The sequence below is a fragment of the Sturnira hondurensis genome, unplaced genomic scaffold (genome assembly GCF_014824575.4).
Source record: "Sturnira hondurensis isolate 20B ecotype Veracruz unplaced genomic scaffold, ASM1482457v3 Scaffold0008196, whole genome shotgun sequence".
Lineage (NCBI taxonomy): Eukaryota > Metazoa > Chordata > Mammalia > Chiroptera > Phyllostomidae > Sturnira > Sturnira hondurensis.
The window spans coordinates 4,168,892-4,187,808 of NW_028080827.1; the positions used below are offsets into that span (position 1 = coordinate 4,168,892).

Genomic DNA, 18,917 nt, shown 5'->3' on the forward strand with positions numbered 1-18,917 from the left:
CCCCCAGCCTCCTTTGAGAAGACCCCAAACACTCTTTCTGAAATAAGAACAGCCTTCTGGGCATAAACTGTAGGTCTCTGGATGGCTGGATTGAAGAAGGTGTTCCAGTCCGATTTCCTAAACCAGAATTAGGTATAGTTTAAACTAGGAGACTCATTAAGGAAAAATGATACCTCTAAGTAAGCAGAGAAGAGGAAAGAGCAGGAGAAGAATATGATATAGAGTTCCATAGCACACACCTTTGCAGTAACGCCCATCTGATGCCAGCTGAAATCCAGGTTTGCAAATACACTTAAAACTGCCATCTTCGTTGATACACATCCCATTAAGGCACATGTTCCTTATGCTGCATTCGTCCATATCTGAAAAATGCAAAACATACATTTTCTTGCAACCAGAAGAGTAAGCTTACCAAGGAAGCCAACCTAGATGAATATAATTTTGTTTCTTTACATTTCTTCCTTTTTCTGTTATTACAGTCTAAGGCTAATTATCATCCATATCATAGCACACAAGGAGAACAGGGGCCATAGGAAACATGTACCTCAAGTTGTCAAGTTTTGATAGGTGCATGCAAACTATAAGGCTAAATTCATTTCATGACATAGATGGTACACATACATATGTAGTACACATGTATACATGTGTATGAGAGGGATCCAAGAAAACCCCAGAATTTATTCATTAAAAATTGTGTATTTATTCTTACATGTTTAAACTGAAGTCACCTTCAAAGTACCCTCCCTTTGATGCAACATTCATACACTTATTGAGACTTTTTTCCACTGCTCTAAACAGTTTTAGAACTAATTTATTTTGATGCCTTTTAGTGCTTCTTCCGTTTGTTGTTTCACCTCTTCCACATCTGCAAAACATTTCCCTTTGAGGACTTTGTCCATTCAGGGAAACAAACAAACAAACAAGGAAAAATGCTTGGGGTGAAATTGGGTGAACAGGGAGGGTGGGGAAAGGGGGTCACATCATTTTTGGTCAAAAACTGCTGAACACTCAGCACAGTGTGGACAGGTGCACTTATAAATCACCCATCATGAAATGGGCAAAAGCATTTAAAGCATCTTAAAAAAATTCACTGAAGCTGAACACAGCCTCTCACAACAACGCCAGCTGGTACACTGATACAGATGGGTTTCTAGAACACTCACCTGGGGAGGGGGAAAGCCTGTACCACAAGGGACCTGCCCTCCAGAAGATAATGCCAGTCTTTTGGGTGTCCCCCCTTGTATATGAAACTCATATATAATTTTTTGTAATTATACATACATATATATGAAATTCAACCCAATAGAAGCTACCAAGACTCTCTTAAGAAACAATAGTTAACATACTGAACAGTGTATTAACAGCCTAATGGTTATATTTATTTCACAGATCCAAATTACTTCTAATATACTGAAAATAAAAACAAAATCAAAACTAAAAATGATAGAGTTTGAAATGCATTTAGAATACTTTCTGACTCTTGAAAAAGTGGAAACCAGACAACAAGAAGACATCTTGTAGTCTGAAGCAATTTCAAATAGGGTAGGAAAATGTATTTTTAAAATGTAAGATTTACCTATGGATTATAGCCATGCTGGCTAACTTTCAGGATCCTTTGACCATAGGTATATTTCTTTAAATTCATCAGTGTGTTATTTATTTAATGTTAACGCTGACTGAGGAGGCATTTGATCTTCTAGACATGGTGTGTTTTCACTTACCAGGCTTTTACTCAGACTAATGTAATTTACAATTTTTTTAACAGGATTCTGTCCCAACTGAGAATTTTGGCATTGAGTCTTTGAATTGAATCACTGAGATAATATTCTGCCAAAAATGTTTCTAAGAACAATTTTGAAATTCTTTTAATGTATGAATAGATTCTTGGGATCTTTCCCAAAGACATTGGGAAAGATAAGGGCCATTCTTCATTTTTTGCTAAAGGTCTAAGAAGTAGAAACTCATCAACAATTGTCATAGTTTCAATTTAGGAAAAAGTGACAAGGGGAAAAGACAAAATATTTGAAACAGCCCAGCCCAAAATGAGGCAATTCATTCAAGAGGCAAAAGTATGGCTATCTCTATAGTCAAAATTACTCTCAATCAAATTTTACATTTTCACATACCCATTTTTATTTTCAGGTGCCCTAGTATTTTATTACTAGGCAAATACTTTAAACAAAAGGATCACATATGACTAAAGAATAAATGGGATTAAGTGTGTCCTTTTTTAAAAAAAGTGTACAAATTCTGATTATATAAAACTAGAAAGTAATGAGTTATGCCACCAAATTTCACCATCACCAGGGATTTTTAAATGGAAAGCTCTCCTCATAGATTTAAAGTGTATGTGGCCCACCAAAATGTGAATTAAAGGCACGGATATTGTTGAAAATCACGCTCGTCTCCCAGATAACAATGGTGAAATATATGTGATACTCTGATCTTTCGCTCGGTGTTTGAGTCGGTCTTGTGAAAGACTTTTGATACTATACTGCACTGAAGAGGGGGAGTCAGAGGGTTCTAGGCTTATCATCGTCCGCCTGTGTTACCTTCACAGTTCTTCCCGTCTCGTGTAACGTGAAAGCCCGCATTGCACACACAGTGGAAACTGCCATCTGTGTTGATGCAACGTCCATTATTGCAGATACGGCCGTTCTGTAAACATTCATCAATGTCTAAAACCAGAGTTAAAACAGAAGAAACAGCTTTAGTTAGGGCATTCAAAATTATTTTGTTTCTCCCTCCCTCTACCTCCCAACTCATTATCTGAATCTTGGTTTTTAATTACAAAATAGTATTGTTCAAATACAAAGTTAGTATCAAATAATGTGAGAATTAGGATTACTAATTAGGGTTTGAAAGACATGTGGCAGAAGAAACGGGCTAACATAATAGCATTCAGTCAAACTCTAATTTCTAATAAGACTCCTTAAACCTTAATTCTGTAAACAAAATAGACTTTTCTTCACCATTTTCCTAGTTGAGTTAATGAGCCAGTATATATATACCATTAGTCTTGTTGGACTTCGGCTGGCACCGTTCCATACAGGGTAGGGCAAACTAGGCTTACAGTTGTTCTTGTAGCAAACAATACAATTATCAATAAACTGTTTCATGTACTCAGCATTTTAAATCTACTTTTGCCAAATTCTGTACATAATCAAAAAGGCAGATCTTACAGTTATACAGAGTAAGAAAACAGAAATGCTATTTAAAATATTTAATTCCATCTGAAAGCCACCAATCATATGACTCTGAAGTACCTTCCCAGTGGCAGCGCTGGTCCAAGTACAGTTTTATTGTTTGTTTATTCTTCGTAGCCTTTATAACTTTATGAGTAGTCTATCTACCAAACAAAATACTGGTGCTGCAGGGCATTTCCTTTTTCCCCCTATTGTATTCAATATTATGCCAAAGTAAACAACCGAGCTAGATATAGAAGTGCTAATAACTTGAAAGACCTTATATTTGAGTTTTCCTTTAAAGATTAATAATTCACCTAAATTGGACAACACGGTGTCCCAGATTATCTGTTCACCTCGGCTTCCAGGCGAGATACCTGGACGAGCATCAGCGAGAACAAACACAAACTGCCTTGTCTACATACCACAACAGTCTTTGCCCGCACTTCACTCCCAGAAGGCAGAGGCTACGGAACCTGTATGGAAATAGATGGGCGCAGACCCACCTACGCAGAGCCGAGGCCACCTGTGCCTGATTATGAGTGCTCTAAACTTCCTCTGGAGGACAAGAATGTGCACTCATGGGAGAGCGGTTGCCCTGACTGTCTACCCTGCGTCTGCTCGGTGTCTTGTGGTTGACCCTCGGGCGCACTTTCTTTCTGGGCAGGCCAGCCGCGGTTTCCACACGAGTCACTGGACTAGCGGAGGCAGTCTGGGCTTCTCTCCTGTCTGATCTCTGTGCCAACAACCTGAGAGCTTTTTCTCTTTCATTTATTTCTTAATCCTTGCTAAAATCTAACTTGCGCCACACTCCAAAAAAAATAGGAAAACTCACATATTCTGGAGAAGAGGAGGGGTTTTTTGTTTTTTTTTCTTTTACTTTTTCTTTTTATTTTTTTAGGATTCTATAATCTTTTGAGGCCTGAGAATAAAATAAATAGGATAAACAGTTCAGCATTTTTTCTCCTCACTAATTTCAGAATCCCATCAGGCTCCCTGCTGGTTTACAAGATGAATGAAAAGCTTGCCATTCAAAGGTGTCTTCTGACCTTCTCTATTCAGCCTTTCATGTGCCTGTCAGTTAAGCACACAGCCCTTCTGACCAATCTGTGGCAAGTTTCATCTACCCCCAAACGTGAGCAAGTTATCAGTGTTTACACTTGTGATAAGCTTAGAACTAGCTTCTTTAAGAAGACAGTGTTGGTAGCTTCTGAGTATTCCTCGGCCTCAGACTAATGACCACTACATCCATCCACACTGCCTGGCCCATGCCCCAGCTGAGTGCCCTCCGCAGTGTCTTTAATTTGCTTATTCAGTCCTGCAGTTGTCTGAAACACTGGTTTCAGTTTATTTTCTACTACTGCAAAAATGTCTAGTATACTGTTTGTGTGTGCTAATTATTTTAAACAACAGTTCTAAAATCAGACAAATATTCAAACTATCCTACTTACAATTTAGTAGGTAGGCCATTAATAGAAATATTAGCAGATTGAAACATTACATACTCCAGTTTTCTCTGCTCAAAACTGCCATTTCCAAGTAGTGTACTAAAATACACCAATGGGAAAAAAGTCTCTAAGTCAGAACTAAATTTAAAGATTTTGAAAACAGTCACTGATAAAAATAAAATTTCCTTATACCTTCAATTCAGAAGAGCTTTTGCTAAAAGAGGCAATAAAATTAACTCATTAATGGCTTACAGATTTTTAAGTCATACAGACTTCCTATCTTTCCTTGTATTGAATTTGTTTTTCATCCTCACCTGAGGACATATTTACTGATTCTACAGAGAGGGGAAAGGAAGGCAAAAGAGAGGGAGAGGAATGTTGGTGTGAGAGAGAAACACTGATTGGTTGACTTTCATACACATCCCAGGACCAAACCTGCAACCCAGGGAACCAAACCATCCACTTTTTAGTTTGCAGGACAGCGCTCCAACCAACTGAGCCACATCAGCCAGGGCTCTTGTATTTAATTTTAACAAGGAGTTTTCCCTCTTTTATCTGGCTTTATAAGATCAGTGCTACAGCTCGATTCTGTGCCAAGTTTATAAAGATGCAGACGTTGGATTTCCCTGAGGGTGGGAAGTACATCTTACTTATTCCTGTTTCAGGAACTCGGTACATCACAGTCATTTAATGACAGGCATACTGGGTGACCTAGGAAATTAATTAATAAACAAACCGGCAGGATAAGTTGTATGAGGAAACATTTGTAACAGTGCTCCAAACACTTTAATTTGCATATGGGTCCTTGAAGGATCTTGTTAAATGCTGGTTCTGCTTCAGCAGGTCTGGGGTGGGACCTGACATTCTGCATTTCCCACCAGCAAACAGGCGATGTAGCTGCTGACCACACCACTGAGCAGCCAGGACTTAGAGGCCACCTCTTCATCCTTTAATTGCACCCAACTTCCCCTGAAACTTGCCTTGGTTTCTATGTCAATCAAAGAAAACCCAGTTCCCCAACTGCCGGATTTAAAAATGAACAGGCGATAAGGATGAGGCACAAAGGTAGTGAAAACAGGATATTCCTGCAGGCACAGAAGCATCTTTTAAAATAATTTGAATGTTCACCAGATTTTATGACATCACCCTTTGAAGTAACAATATCTGGCATTAAGTGCAAAAGTCAGCGTGGCCACATTAGCCTCTCCTGGCAAAGGTTATCGAAACTCCATTGAGCTCCTTCAACGCAAGTCACCTACTTCGCTTATTATACACCCCCTCTTCCAAGCGAGGACCATACCTCGGCACTCCGTCCGGGTGAGCGTGCTCTGGTAGCCAACTCGGCACTGACAGGTGTACGAGCCCTGGTTGTTAATGCACTCTCCACCAGCACAAGGGTTTTTCTCACATTCATCAACATCTGAAAAACACACCATGTTTTAGTAAAAAAAAATCACTAGCAATAACTCGTAACTCCAAGACCATTTTATTGGTTTCCTGTACATGTTAAAAACTTTCCCTTTAAGAAGTAAATCGCCAAATAAAAGGATCTCTTTTCTTCCCACTGCAGTGTGCCATGTCACCAGCCACTTGAAGACTGACTGATTGAGCAGGTAAAGAATATTATTTCCTTGTGTCATTTTTCAAAGAAAAATGCCAAACACATAGCAGCTCGACACTCCAAGCTAATAAACATTTTATCTTCCTTGAGTCTGGCCCAAAGGAATCAAACAGACTAACACTTGAAAAGTAGCTTCTGGTTAGGATTCTGAGTCTCTCTTGGAGCTTGATTTTTCCCGTTAAAACAAAAAGAAGTTTAACCACACCTCAGCATCACCTGCTGAATTCCACTGAGAACATCAGAACAAAACCTGCAGCCATGGTCTTATAAGGGGCAATTCTCACCCACTGTACTGTCTTCTACCACCTACCTCCACCATGTACCTGGAATAGGCTCCCACCAGTTTAACAGTTAATGTAGAACTGCCCATTTACTTAGAGGTAAACTGGTTTATATTCCCCTGCTTGGAAAGAGGAGTGAGCCAAGTGCTTACAGAACATAACCTACTTGGCCGAGGTCGCATACTTTAGTGGCAGGGGCAGGTCAGACCTCATTCTCCCCAACCCTGAGCCAGCTGCTCCCTCTTCCCCCAGCCCTGGGTGACCTCTAAGGACTGAATGACTCTCCAACAGGCTTCTAGGAGGGGCTTTCAAATCATCAGGAAACTCCTTGGCATGAGAAGCCAAGAACTACTTGTTTCTGCCTGATTCATAATTACAGAACTGGAATTTGAACCAGAATTAAGAAAGGAATTTATTTGAAAAAATACTAGATGGCAGTTGGGCATTCTTATCCAATAAAATGAACTCATGAGACATTTCCTCCTTTCACTAGCTGAAATGCCTTGTCCAATGGTCAAAGTCTCCCTCTTTGAGTTTTAATGACGAACTAGAGAGAGTTGGTAAGTTAGCCATTTAAATTAGTAAAATGGGCAAAGCTTTCATAATTTTGAGATACTTTTACTGCTTTGTTTTAATGGTCAGGCATTTGGTAAGACGACGTAAGTTGGAGTTCCCAGCAAAGATTTGAATATATTTTACAATAAAAGTGGAAAGTCACTATGGGAGGTTCAATAACGGTCCCCCAAATACATCCATGTCCTAATCCCCAGACCTGTAAATATGCTGTATAGCAAAAGGGGAGTTAAGGCTGCAGATGAAATCCGTGCTGCTAACCAGCAGACCTGAGATGGGAAGAGTCCCTGGGTCCCACAGATCCACCCACGGTAATTACAAAGGTCCTTGAAAGTGGAGGGGACTGGGAAAGAGACCCAGGGAGTTAGGGAGAGATCTGAAGATGCTACACTGCTGGCTTTGAAGGGGGAGCGAGAGCCCCCAGACAAGGAATGCACACACTCTAGGAACTGGAAAAGGCAAAGAAACGGACTTTCTCAAGAACCTCCAAGAGGATCACAGCCCTGTAACACCTTGATGTGAGCCGAGTAAAACCTGTGTTGGACTTCTAGCTTACAGAACTGTAAGATAACAAATTTGTATTGTTTCATGTGACTAAGTTTGAGGTGATTCACTAACAGCAGAGTAGAAAACTTCTACGGTCAAGGAGCAGGACTGCAGTAACCTCTTGGTACCAACCCAGCGATCTGCTACATACCGATGCACTCCCCACGGAGGTCCAGCTGGAAGCCTTTGTTGCACTCACACCGGTAGCTCCCAGGGGTCGGAATGCAGCGCCCATTCTGACAGAGGTAACGGAACAACTGGCAGTAGTCGGTGACGTTGACTGGCAGCACCCCTAAAGGAGTAACATTAGGACCCATTAAAACCTTTATAATTAGAACATCTTTCATCCGCACTTAACCTGGTAAAAATGGGCGAGATGCTGGTTCATAAAGGAAGGGGGACACTCTCTGGGCAGGGGTTATCCGGCTCCAATAAAGCCTGCGTCCATTCCTGCCTACAGAGTACGCACGTGCGCTGCGGCGCACATGGCCGTGAGGCCCCGGCGGCCACCTGCTCTTCTGCCTCCCCTCCCCACCCCCATCTACACCTCCCTCCCAGGTTGGAGAAATCACATGGGCAATGAGTTATTGGCATTTACTTGCAGAGCTGCTTTGTATGATATATAACCCAAAGAATACTTTTATACCTCCTGTACAAATTCATCCTGTAAATCAGATTTAAATCTCTCCCGAAACTTGCTCACAGTTGACTAAAAACATCAATAACAAAAGGACATTAATCTCTGGAGAACGTGAAACCTCCTAGTTTTCTCTAAGCAACAGGAATATTGAGAAAGTTTTTATACCATACTTGGTAAACTAAAATTTCATCTGAGATTTGGTAAACTTAATGACTAAAGCAGCATAAACAACAAGAAAAGTTAACCTGACTAATGCAAGAAAAATTGCTAGATGACTGTCCAACTCTTACTTGGTGGTTCCCGAGATGGATACGGATATTCCACTGGTGGTCGAGGGACAGGGATTGGAGGTCCAGGAGGGAAGACAGGAACAACAGGGTGAACTGGAGGAACGGGGCCAACGGGTGGGGGAGGATACACCGGTCTCTCGGGAATTATCATAGGGACAGAGCACAGTTTGTTGAAATCCTCTGGAAAAACACAACACAAAAGAACACAGCAGCTGAGCTGTACCATATGTCATTGATCCATGGAGGTCATCCTTATTTTTCAAGGAAGCCTTCAAATAACACTGATCTTCAAACTGCACAGGTCAAATGAAGAAAAGCAAAAAAGCCAACTGATTTTATTCCCATCCCTGATACCTACAGCAGAGCCACACTGGAACAATAATTCGAAACCCCAAACAAACCCCCCAGGGTATGTACCAAGGCCCTTCCCAAACTTAGGCAGTCTTTACTTATATCACAATTCATCTCAAGGAAAAATACCTAAATGCCATTTTCTCCATCTAGTCCCGCCTGTGAATTCCACAGGGCCCTAAGAGTACCCTGACAAGCCTGCATTTTATTTTACGTGCAATGGAAAGCCACAAGAGGTCTTCAGCTGCATTAGGACACAATCCGATGAACGTTTCAGAAGCTCATCCTTGCTAACGTGCGGAGAATACATTGAGGGGCTCCAAGGCTGTTGCGGAACCAAGAAGATAACAGTAGCTGGACATGGAGGCAGTGATAGAATTGGACAGAAGTGGACAAATGTGAAGCGTACTTCTGAGATACATGGGTAGTGCTTGGTGCAGGAGTAAATGTCAGAGCAGGGGGAGCAGAGAACTGAGAGTGACTTCTAATGTCTGGGTGAACAGCTGGGTAGATGCTGGCACAGACTACTGAGGCGAGGAAAGGTACAGCGGGAGCGGGTTTGGTGGGTGGAAGCTAGGTTCCATTTGGACAGACGTTACACAGCGTTTGGATGAGAAAGTGTGAAGCCTAGAGAAGAAGTCAGGCTGGAGAGAGGCTTTGGAGTTATCAGTAGAGAGGCGCTCTTCCAAGCCACGGGGGCGCATGAGCTCGTCTCAGAAGGGCGTGGAAAACGAGGAGAAGGGAGGATGGAGACAGGGCCCTGAGGAGCACTTGTCTGTAAAGCACAACAAAGTCACGGTGGGGAGGAGGCTCATGGGGCAAAGCGGGGTTGGGGGTCAGGTGCTCATGCTGCACAATGATCCTCCCGACTAGGACACCCTGACCTACGATGATTCCTATTGTTCAAAAGGCCAGGTCCCTGTGAGAAGAAATCATCTCTAGGTTTGTGACACATTTTTTTCCTGGGCTTCCCAAGAGAGATTTTTAAATGGTACCCAGGTTTCAGGGATGTATTTACTTAACTAATCTCTTTCATGTTTCTTGCAAATAGTAATATTTTGTCATAGCTACCTTCTACAAGTAAATTAACAATGTGATTTTTAATTTTAAGTTTTACTCTCACCAGAATAATGATAATTTTATCATCTCTGTCACACGGAGATTCTCCCAGAGATACTTTTTGTGTTAGTTTAATCCATTAATGGGAATTAGACCAATATCTTTCATTTCCTTATGGACTGAAATCTTACTTATTCTAGGGCACCACGAAATGTCTGAATGAGATGCATTCATAGCCCAACCTTCCACTCTCGGTCTAGCCCTTAAATTGTGTCCTACATCACACATAAGAGGGATTCATTGACTATGTTGGATTTAATTGAATGCCCATTCTATTAAGGGACTTCCTTTCCTTCTAAGCAATTAGCCTTTTTTTTTAGTCTTCTAGCATTTATCTAAAAGAAGTTGCATAGCTTATCATACTATCTGCTAGTTAGGTGGGTAGACTGCTTTAAGCAGGCCATTAAATTCATATTGCCCCCTCCAGGAAAGTGTCCTGTACTCTTTCCTACTCTCTCCAGCCTCATAACTTTTCACTGAGTCCCTTTATAGTCAGGATCAGCAACCTGGGGCAAATTTTGTGCTGCTGATGTCCATCTTGCCTATCTCCACTAAATCCAGAGGTGACACTGATTTTAGTTTTTGAAGGGTTAAAAGCTGGCCAGTCTAAGATATTCCTTCCTGTATCATCCCTCTCCATTAGAGGCCCAAGCTCCGTACCACTGGTCCTGGGCCATTTGAGCAAGCAAACAAACCTACCTGCAAACTAGTTTTCTCTATCAGCCTGCTTTGCCCTGGGCCATCACCAGGCTGTGCACCTTTCCGGGGTACCCCTGGGGGAGCAGCTCCCTGCAAAGCTACACGAGGGTACCAGGGCTTCTGCCCCGTGAGTCCCAAAATAGGTCTTCAGGCACCTGAACCTACTATAGTGTCCCCTCCCCTTTATTTAAGGCCTCCCCATAGGAAGACAAGCACATCAATGCTACTGACTCCTAAGTCAACATAGGTATTTAAAAAGCAATTTTTCTGATACCCAAGCCATATGTCTCCATGGGGAGTCATGTGTGTCTACACAATGACCTACTAAGTGGTTCGTCCCCCTAGGGAGTGAGGGAAGGGGGGTTTTATTTTTAGGCCAGAGACAGTAAGCAAATCAAACAAAATATATGACTTGGTATATGTAAAAATATATTGAAAGATTTTACTGCTTTTTTAACCCACACATATAATTCTCAGCAATAAACAGAAATTTTATAGTAACATCTGTGAGCAATTATATAAACCCTGATAATGGGAAATGCACATTCTGTGAATAGTGTACTCTGAAGTATTTCATTAACCCAGCATCATCCATCCTCACCTTTGTTTTCTCTCCTAAATTTCCCTGATTGAAACACACTTCCCAGGAATTGGATTGAGAAGGAGATATAACCTCAGTTTTTACTTAAAACTGGTGGGAAAGGTGTCACTTGATAAATTGTTCACCTGAATGCCTCCTGTAAGTACAATTTTGCTACGTACTGTGGAATTGTTTTAACAAACACCTAAGGAATATGGGACTATAATGATGGATGAGACCCCCTCATGAGACTCATCAGCTAGTGGAACCCAGTCCATGCACACACAGACACAAAGCAGAGCTGGTGGGGTTTGTGCCACAGCACTGAGAAAAAGGCAGCTCTTCCAGCTCATTATCTCGGGAGACTCGGGGGTAGGTTACACTTGAGCCAATCCTCTACAGCCAAGAGGGTGCACCACGGGCACGGGTGGCAGGGGTGGAGAAAAGGGAGTCAGGGCCTGAACTGGGAGGAAGGATCAGGAGACCAGAGCATTCGAGTTCAGAAATCCCGTGACTACGATCGAGGAAAGCTTGATCGTAAAATTTTAACTAGAATATAAAGCTATTAGAAAGAATGAGAGTTAAAAGATGGACTGGGATCACATTTGGGGACTCTAAATGCTAGGCTAGGTAGTAAAATTTTATTTTCAAGAAATAAAGTGACTTAGGCCAGTATATATGGCCTGTGAGCATCCTGGGAAAAATTTTCTGGACATCTTTCCCTTCCCTTTCCCCAGACAAAATTTTTTTTTAAATTTCGGATGAGTTATGCTTTGGAAAATGTATGTGGCAGCTGTGGATTTCATTGAGGCCAGTTAGGAGGCTACCACAACAGACCAGGCAAGAGAAAATGGACATTACATGGAAATGAATATGACAAATAAAAGAGATATAGTAAAAAAAAATCCACAGAACTTGGCCACGAGGAAAAGGAAAGTGTCAGATGTTAGGGAAGGAGGAAATGTGTATCCAGGGTAACTCACCCGAAAGGCTCTGAGAGAGTTGTGTTTTACTCTCCCGAGCATTTGAGGAAGACATGAGGGTCAAAAAAAATAGATGAGAATAAGAGGAAACAAGTACTTCCTGAAAATGTTGCTATTCAGCAGTCCTAAGCAAGCTAAGTGGAAAGCAGTACCTGGAAACAGTGTTACTTATGCGGACCTCGGCAGTTTCCCTATTCTTTACCCAGGGGAATCTCCCTGAATGTCACCTCTTTGATTGTGGGGAATCTTACCTACCTGGATTCCCATTAAATCCGCACGAGGCATGTGGGGCTGAGCTGGGGCGCCCTGTAGGAAACGGGAAGGGCTCTTACCGGTTGCTCTGATGGGACACATCTCGGGAGCGACGCTGACCCCTGCAGACCAACACCGGCCCATGTCACAGCAGCACTGCATTTTGGTTATGGACTGTGGCAGCTGGTTAGAGCAGCGCCCATTTGCCAGGGCCGTGTAACAGTATCCTGGGCGAACATCTGAGAGAACAAAAAACACACGCACATCACTGAGTTCAAACTTGTCACGACGCTCAGCTGCCCCATCACCTCCACACTTCACACTTGTGCTCTGGCAGAAGGAGCGGACGGACGCTCCTGCCCCCTGGAAGGGAAGCGGCGTGCACCGCCCAGGAACAATGCTCCGTCAGAAACCCCTTCTTCGGCTCACACCTTTTGCCCCTGTGAGCTGGTGCACTTGGCCAAAGTCCCACATTCCAGTCCCAAGGTGGGAATGAATGATTACAACCATATGTGCCATAGGAAAAGAGAGACTAAGAAAATCACTGGCGGTGACAGTTAATTAGTTATAAAGACATGTCTCTCTACTGAAGGGAGACTGTGTTGTCCTTGGTTTCAAACTATTTAATTCGAGCCACTTTAGGCAAATATTGATATAAATCTATTTTAAAATAACATTAAGTCTGTACTATAGTTTACATTTCTAAAAGATCTTTCTTATTTTTCAGACTGAAACTGTGAGTCAGACTTGCGAGATTTTTTTTTTTAAAGAATGAGACACTTTGTAGTCAGATTCAATGCTTGTTAATCAATATTTCCTTTTGTCCTGGGGCCCTCACAGATTTTATAAGGCACTAGTTATTTACAAGTTCAAAATGCACGCGAGTCCAAGTTCTTAGCCCTATAGGAAACAATGGTTATTGAAGAATTTTTTTTTCCTTTGGCAGAAGGCATCATCTCAAAGCAACATGAGAAGAAATATTTCTTTCTATATATCACTGTTATTGGGTTACATCATGTCTGACTGTCATGACAACAATGACACACTGAAGTACAACTCTGGGCCACCAAAAGGAGCCCAGGACACAGGAGAAACCTAACTGATTCATGGGCCTTTGAGGTAGAACCAGCAAACCGAGGAGGCAAGCAGCCCAGTGAACATCTTGCTCTATCTGACATACGTTAGATATGGTATGAGAGGGGATGTCTCTCTTCGAGTACACACACCTCTATACAGTTGATATAAAATAAAGTTTTGAAATGTAAATAATATTTTAAATAAGCCTGTCATTTAAAAGAATATAAGTGGTGAATCCCTCTGTAAAGTACAGACTTTTTTACTAGCCAAAAATCTATCTGCATGTTTCCTATGAATCTAAACATTAAATATTAAGTTTGCCCAAAGAAAGTTATACCTATCATTGTTTCTTTCTACACCCTTTTTAGGAACACAACGGCTTCAAACCTTAATGGTTGCAATAAGTGAATAAAGTGAAATAAAATTAAAAAACAAGGCTAACTTAGGAACGGGTGAATTACTAACGTCACGTGAAGGAGGCTACAACAAAGCTGGACAAACCACAGAATTATGAGTCAGCTTTGAAGGGGCCAAGATTATTTCCCAAAACTACTTCAAACCCCTAGCAAGAATACATGTGCTTTCCAAAAACTTTCTGTGGCCCCAGTTTCTACACCTCTGGTCAGACTGACATTCTCAGCCAAGAGGCGGAACAAGTTTTCTTCCAGCCTCGCCCAGGGTGAAAGGCTGGAGAGGGGTGCAGACAAGGTACGCTCCGTGAAGCCAAGGGTGGCACTTCCTCCTGAAGAAGGGGGAGAGACTGAGTTTTCTACATACTAATTTGCTTTGCCCGAAAGCCACTGGTACTTTGCATATTCGGTGATTAGTAAATAAATATTTGGGGCACAGAAACCAGAGGCTGTTAAGAATAGAAAGAGATGTTTAAAACTGGCTTATGTCCCAGCTTCCAATGAATTTGGTGATCAAAACCCAGTATAAGCCCTTGACCAAAATGTGTGTACATTGTTTTCAGCATGGGCTATCTTACAGAGCAAAGCTGGCACCTACAACTGCCAACAGCAAACTCTTAATGGGCTAATGTCTATTACTTGGCAAATTAACTATGGCACTATTTTACTGCCCAGCTGGCTGACTTATATGTTCTATCCGTGGGTCTGAGGCTCTTGATCAAATTGGCGAATGCTGAAAAAAATTATCAGCCACGTCTGGGTTGCCACAGTCCTTGATTTACAAATGGCACCTGTACGCACAGCGATCGTTTTGCTCTATTTTTTTTAAGAAAGAGAGTTTGTTTAAAATGCACATTTACACAACTTAAAATTTTGAAGTAAACCTATGGGCTAATAGAACAAGTGAAGGAAAATCTGTGAAAACCAGGAAGCATGCAGAGGAGTTAACCTCTGGACACACCAGCCTGAAGTTTCCCATGTCACCAGGCAGCCACACCACAGTGAGTGGGAATGAAGCCACTTTGGGGCTTGGATCACTTTGCATAGAGGGGGAGGGGCAGCTTTAGGATAATATGAAGACCTACAGGAGCCGAGGAAGAAGAATGTTAGGATTTGGAGGAGATACAGGGAGGTAGCGGGAACCATAGGTAATGCCATCTATTTCAAATCTGCCCTGGCCAAGGCAATTGGCAGAAGAGGAACAGGAATCTTTCCTCCTTTCTCCCCTTCTGAAACACTGGGTTCTTCCCCTCAGGGCCCAGAAGTCACATTATATCAGAACAAATACATTGTTATAAAGAGCTGTTTGCAGGTCATCCTAGTCTATCAATAGGCCTCTCCTATCCAGTCACTAACATTGTTGAGTCTAACCAGGAGCTAGGAGCAGTGAGGCCTCAGCTAGGTGCAGGACTCTGCATCGGATGCAATAGATACACTAATAGGGAAAGACAACCCCACACAAAGCATTAAAAGGGGCCAAAGAATCATCAGAGAACACAAAATGAAACAAAGTAATACTGCCAGAGCGCACAGGACAAAGGGGGCACTGGGTCCAAGGATGTCCGAGAATCTCAGAACACCGTGACAGGAGGTGACAGAAGTTCCTGTGTCGAAGAGATACATAAGGAAATACTACAGATGGGGTTTGCCATTGGTTACATTTACTATTCCCAAACAACCAACTTACCAACAAACCTTGGATCTGTATATAAGTTGGAAATTATATGCATTTTCCGGCCAACAGGGATAATTTTGGAGGGGGTGGTATCTCTCTGGTTTACCATGGCATAAAATATTAGCATTAGCAAAGGCAGAAAAGTTATCTGGATAATTTTATATAGTAAGTTGCTAATTATGGGTACAGTAAAGTTCCCAAAATGGAGAAACAGCACTCCCCTAGGCGTATGACAAGAAAGAGTTACTGTATCAGGCTTGGTCTGGGAGAAAGCAAGAGGAGGAGTCCGGGACCACCGAGGGAGGCCCAGCTGGAAACCCACCTCCCTCCCTTATTAGTGACTGAAATGACTGGACCAAATTATTTACCTGGACGCTCAGAACCTCAGCTGCTTCCCATCCACAGCACCGTTGTGAACATTAAACCAGGTAATTTCCATAAACTACCTCACACTGAGGAAGGGACCCATAAATCTTAGTTCCCTCCCTGTTCCCCTTCCTCTGTAAAAAATTACAAAGAATGGACATATTTAGTAAAAAGATGAGAATTTTTTAATGTAAACAATCTGATATGTAAGTGGATTTTAATCATTTTAATGTAGTTTGAGGCTCTCTTTGAAGGTTAAAAAAATCTACCTATTACCTATCCAGGAAATAACTTCCGATCTATCTTTCTGCTAAGCACGTCCATTGGAGGTCATGCACTAGCTGGAGTGCATGACCCGTCTGGGTGGGAAAGGAGCTACATACATCTTGCACTTTCCATCTTTCACTTCGGTCCCTGTACCTTCAGATAGATCCTGGAAAATCAAATAGTTTGGGCATCACCACTGATTCTAAGGAAAGGCCAGATATCCTCCCTCACTAGTGATATTTATCCAAATGTCAATGGTAAGAGACTGCTTCGGCTTTTATTATATGTGACTAAGTAAAAAGGAATTTAGAATTTCAAGTGCAATTTTGTTTTGGTCTGAAATCCATGGCCTGTGGTGAGGATGTGAAGCTGAGTGTCTTCAAAAATATGGCCAGAAACAAACATCAAAAGATCGCATTCACTTTTCTCCGAAGCCGTATGCCACAGGCTTCCCAGCTTTGTCCTACTAATAAAGACTCGCTCACTTTGATACTCTGCAAGCACTTACTGAGCACCTACAACACGCAAGGAATTGTGCTGAGAACCACAGGAAGTTAAGGACAGCAGTTTCCAGTCTTTGAGGAGTGCTTACAACATACTTAGGGAGACAAAAGCATGCAGACCTAAAACTTCCCTATAAGGCCATTGATGAAAAGCATGTCCTCAGGTAAGGGAGAAATTGCTTCCAGGTAAGCGGATCTGGGACATCTTCAAAGATACAGAACCTGAGAGGAAGTGTGAAACCGGGCTGGAGTTGGGAAGAAGTATATCCTGAGTGGTGGGTACAACATGTATGATTACAGACAGGAAGGAATGATGTTTTTTGAGTTGTACATTTGAAACCTGTATGAATTTGCAAGCCAATGTCACCTCAATAAATTCAATAAAAACTTTAAAAAAGCTGAGATTTTGCTGACAACTCAGCAAGGCTGGGAAGGGTGAGAGAGTGAAGCTTCTTAGCTGTTAGGCTGCACAATCTGGAACTTGAACTTCATTCTGGAATTGAAGAAAGTCTTAGCAATTGTTAAATCTGGCAGCTGTCAAGTCTGCTTTTTTAAACAACAGAACCCCTTATTTAATTGACATTTTTCATGGAAGTTTAACATCCACTCACATAAAAGCAGAGTTGCATTGCCCGGATGGTGTGGATACGGGGGTTGGGGGACGGGAGCCCCTTTTAGGCAGGCTCCCTGCTTTCGAGACCCCTGTCCCAACCCTAGCAGCTCTGGAGGGTCCATGGGACTGAAAACCACTAGTTTCCAAATCCTCATGGAAAACTAGCAGAAGTTTCTGAGCAAGAGAGTTACATAATCAAAGCACTATTTTAGGAAGATAAATCTGACCACATAAATTATAGAGAAGCCAGGAAGCAGGAAGACCAATTAAAAGATTATGGCAAACCTTCAGACCTGAATTATCATAAGGTCCCAGGTAAGGACTAAAGGTAGGGGTCAAAAGAGAGAAGAGTCAAGGGTGGCTTCATGGTTTGAAGTTAACTTAGGGACTGAGGATATCCGTAGGGTCTCCCGGATCATCCCTCTTTATGGGAGGCATAAACCCCCAACAAAACAAGGCCACAGGCACTCTGTACTTTAAGAGGATGCTTCTCTGTTTAATAGATTTCCGTAAATGCACGCTTTACATTAAGTGACAAATTATATGTCCCATTCAACAGACTCATTTAGAAGAATGTTCATTATGGAACTGATATACGGAAACCAGGCACGGTGCTTCTAATTAAACCTACCTATGCATTTGGTGCCATCAGGAGAGGTGTAGAAACCAAGCGGACATTTGCAAAAGTAGCTGCTGACTGTGTTTGTACATTCGCCCCCGTCACAGATTCCAGGAATGGTGCTGCATTCATCAATATCTAGAACATAAAGAAGAGTTTCAGTGCTCATAGAACACAATATAAATTGTCACTTCACAGATTCAGATACAACGTTAGTCAAATCATGTCGCCAGAAACAGCAATCTTTAAAGAATAAAAGCTACACATAACATGGTGAGTTCAAAGAGTGGATGCTTCTCCTCTAGACATAGGCGCTTACTCAAGGAATTTACCAAATTCAAGTTATTAGCGCAAAATAAAAGAATCTGCCCCTCTAAAATCTAAAAATGTAATTCTGTTTCTCCAAGTAACTACAGCATGCTAACATTCCAAATGTCATTTATTTTAAAATTCTCTTTTTCCTTCTCTCTCTGTGGTTTGCATTGAGTTAAGCTCCCTTTCTACGCCATCTACATTCTGCACCAGTTCCTGTACTGCGTTTCAATCTGATGTCCCTGCAAGCAGATACTAAATCCCACAGAGAAGACCATGTGGTCTGAGTGCTGACCAGCACTTGGCCAAGCTGGTGTTCTCAGGGGCCCTCGGGCTGCCACACAGTGCTCTTCTATGGGTTTGGCTGGAGAACTGCGGGGCCACTGTGATGCTACCTCCCCCAGAGGGGTGGCATGAGCAGGCAGTCTCCAGCTCTCAGATCATCCCCGGACTGCCTGAGCCACGGGAGACATCTCACCCGACGCTACACCTTCCCCAGGAGCCCAC

General features: G+C 42.2%; 1 protein-coding gene across 4 annotated transcripts in view; it reads right to left on the minus strand.

The window, feature by feature from the left end:
• FBN1 (fibrillin 1) overlaps positions 1 to 18,917 on the minus strand; it is a 227,932-nt gene that overhangs the window by 94,415 nt on the left and 114,600 nt on the right. For all 4 annotated transcript variants that reach the window (XM_037054584.1, XM_037054585.1, XM_037054583.1 and 1 more), the window contains 7 exons: positions 18,111 to 18,236; positions 12,649 to 12,807; positions 8,585 to 8,764; positions 7,806 to 7,946; positions 5,934 to 6,053; positions 2,553 to 2,678; positions 240 to 362 (listed from right to left, as the gene is read on the minus strand). In XM_037054584.1, coding sequence (XP_036910479.1) covers positions 240 to 362; positions 2,553 to 2,678; positions 5,934 to 6,053; positions 7,806 to 7,946; positions 8,585 to 8,764; positions 12,649 to 12,807; positions 18,111 to 18,236 — 975 coding nt within the window. The remainder of the gene's footprint in view (positions 1 to 239; positions 363 to 2,552; positions 2,679 to 5,933; positions 6,054 to 7,805; positions 7,947 to 8,584; positions 8,765 to 12,648; positions 12,808 to 18,110; positions 18,237 to 18,917) is intronic.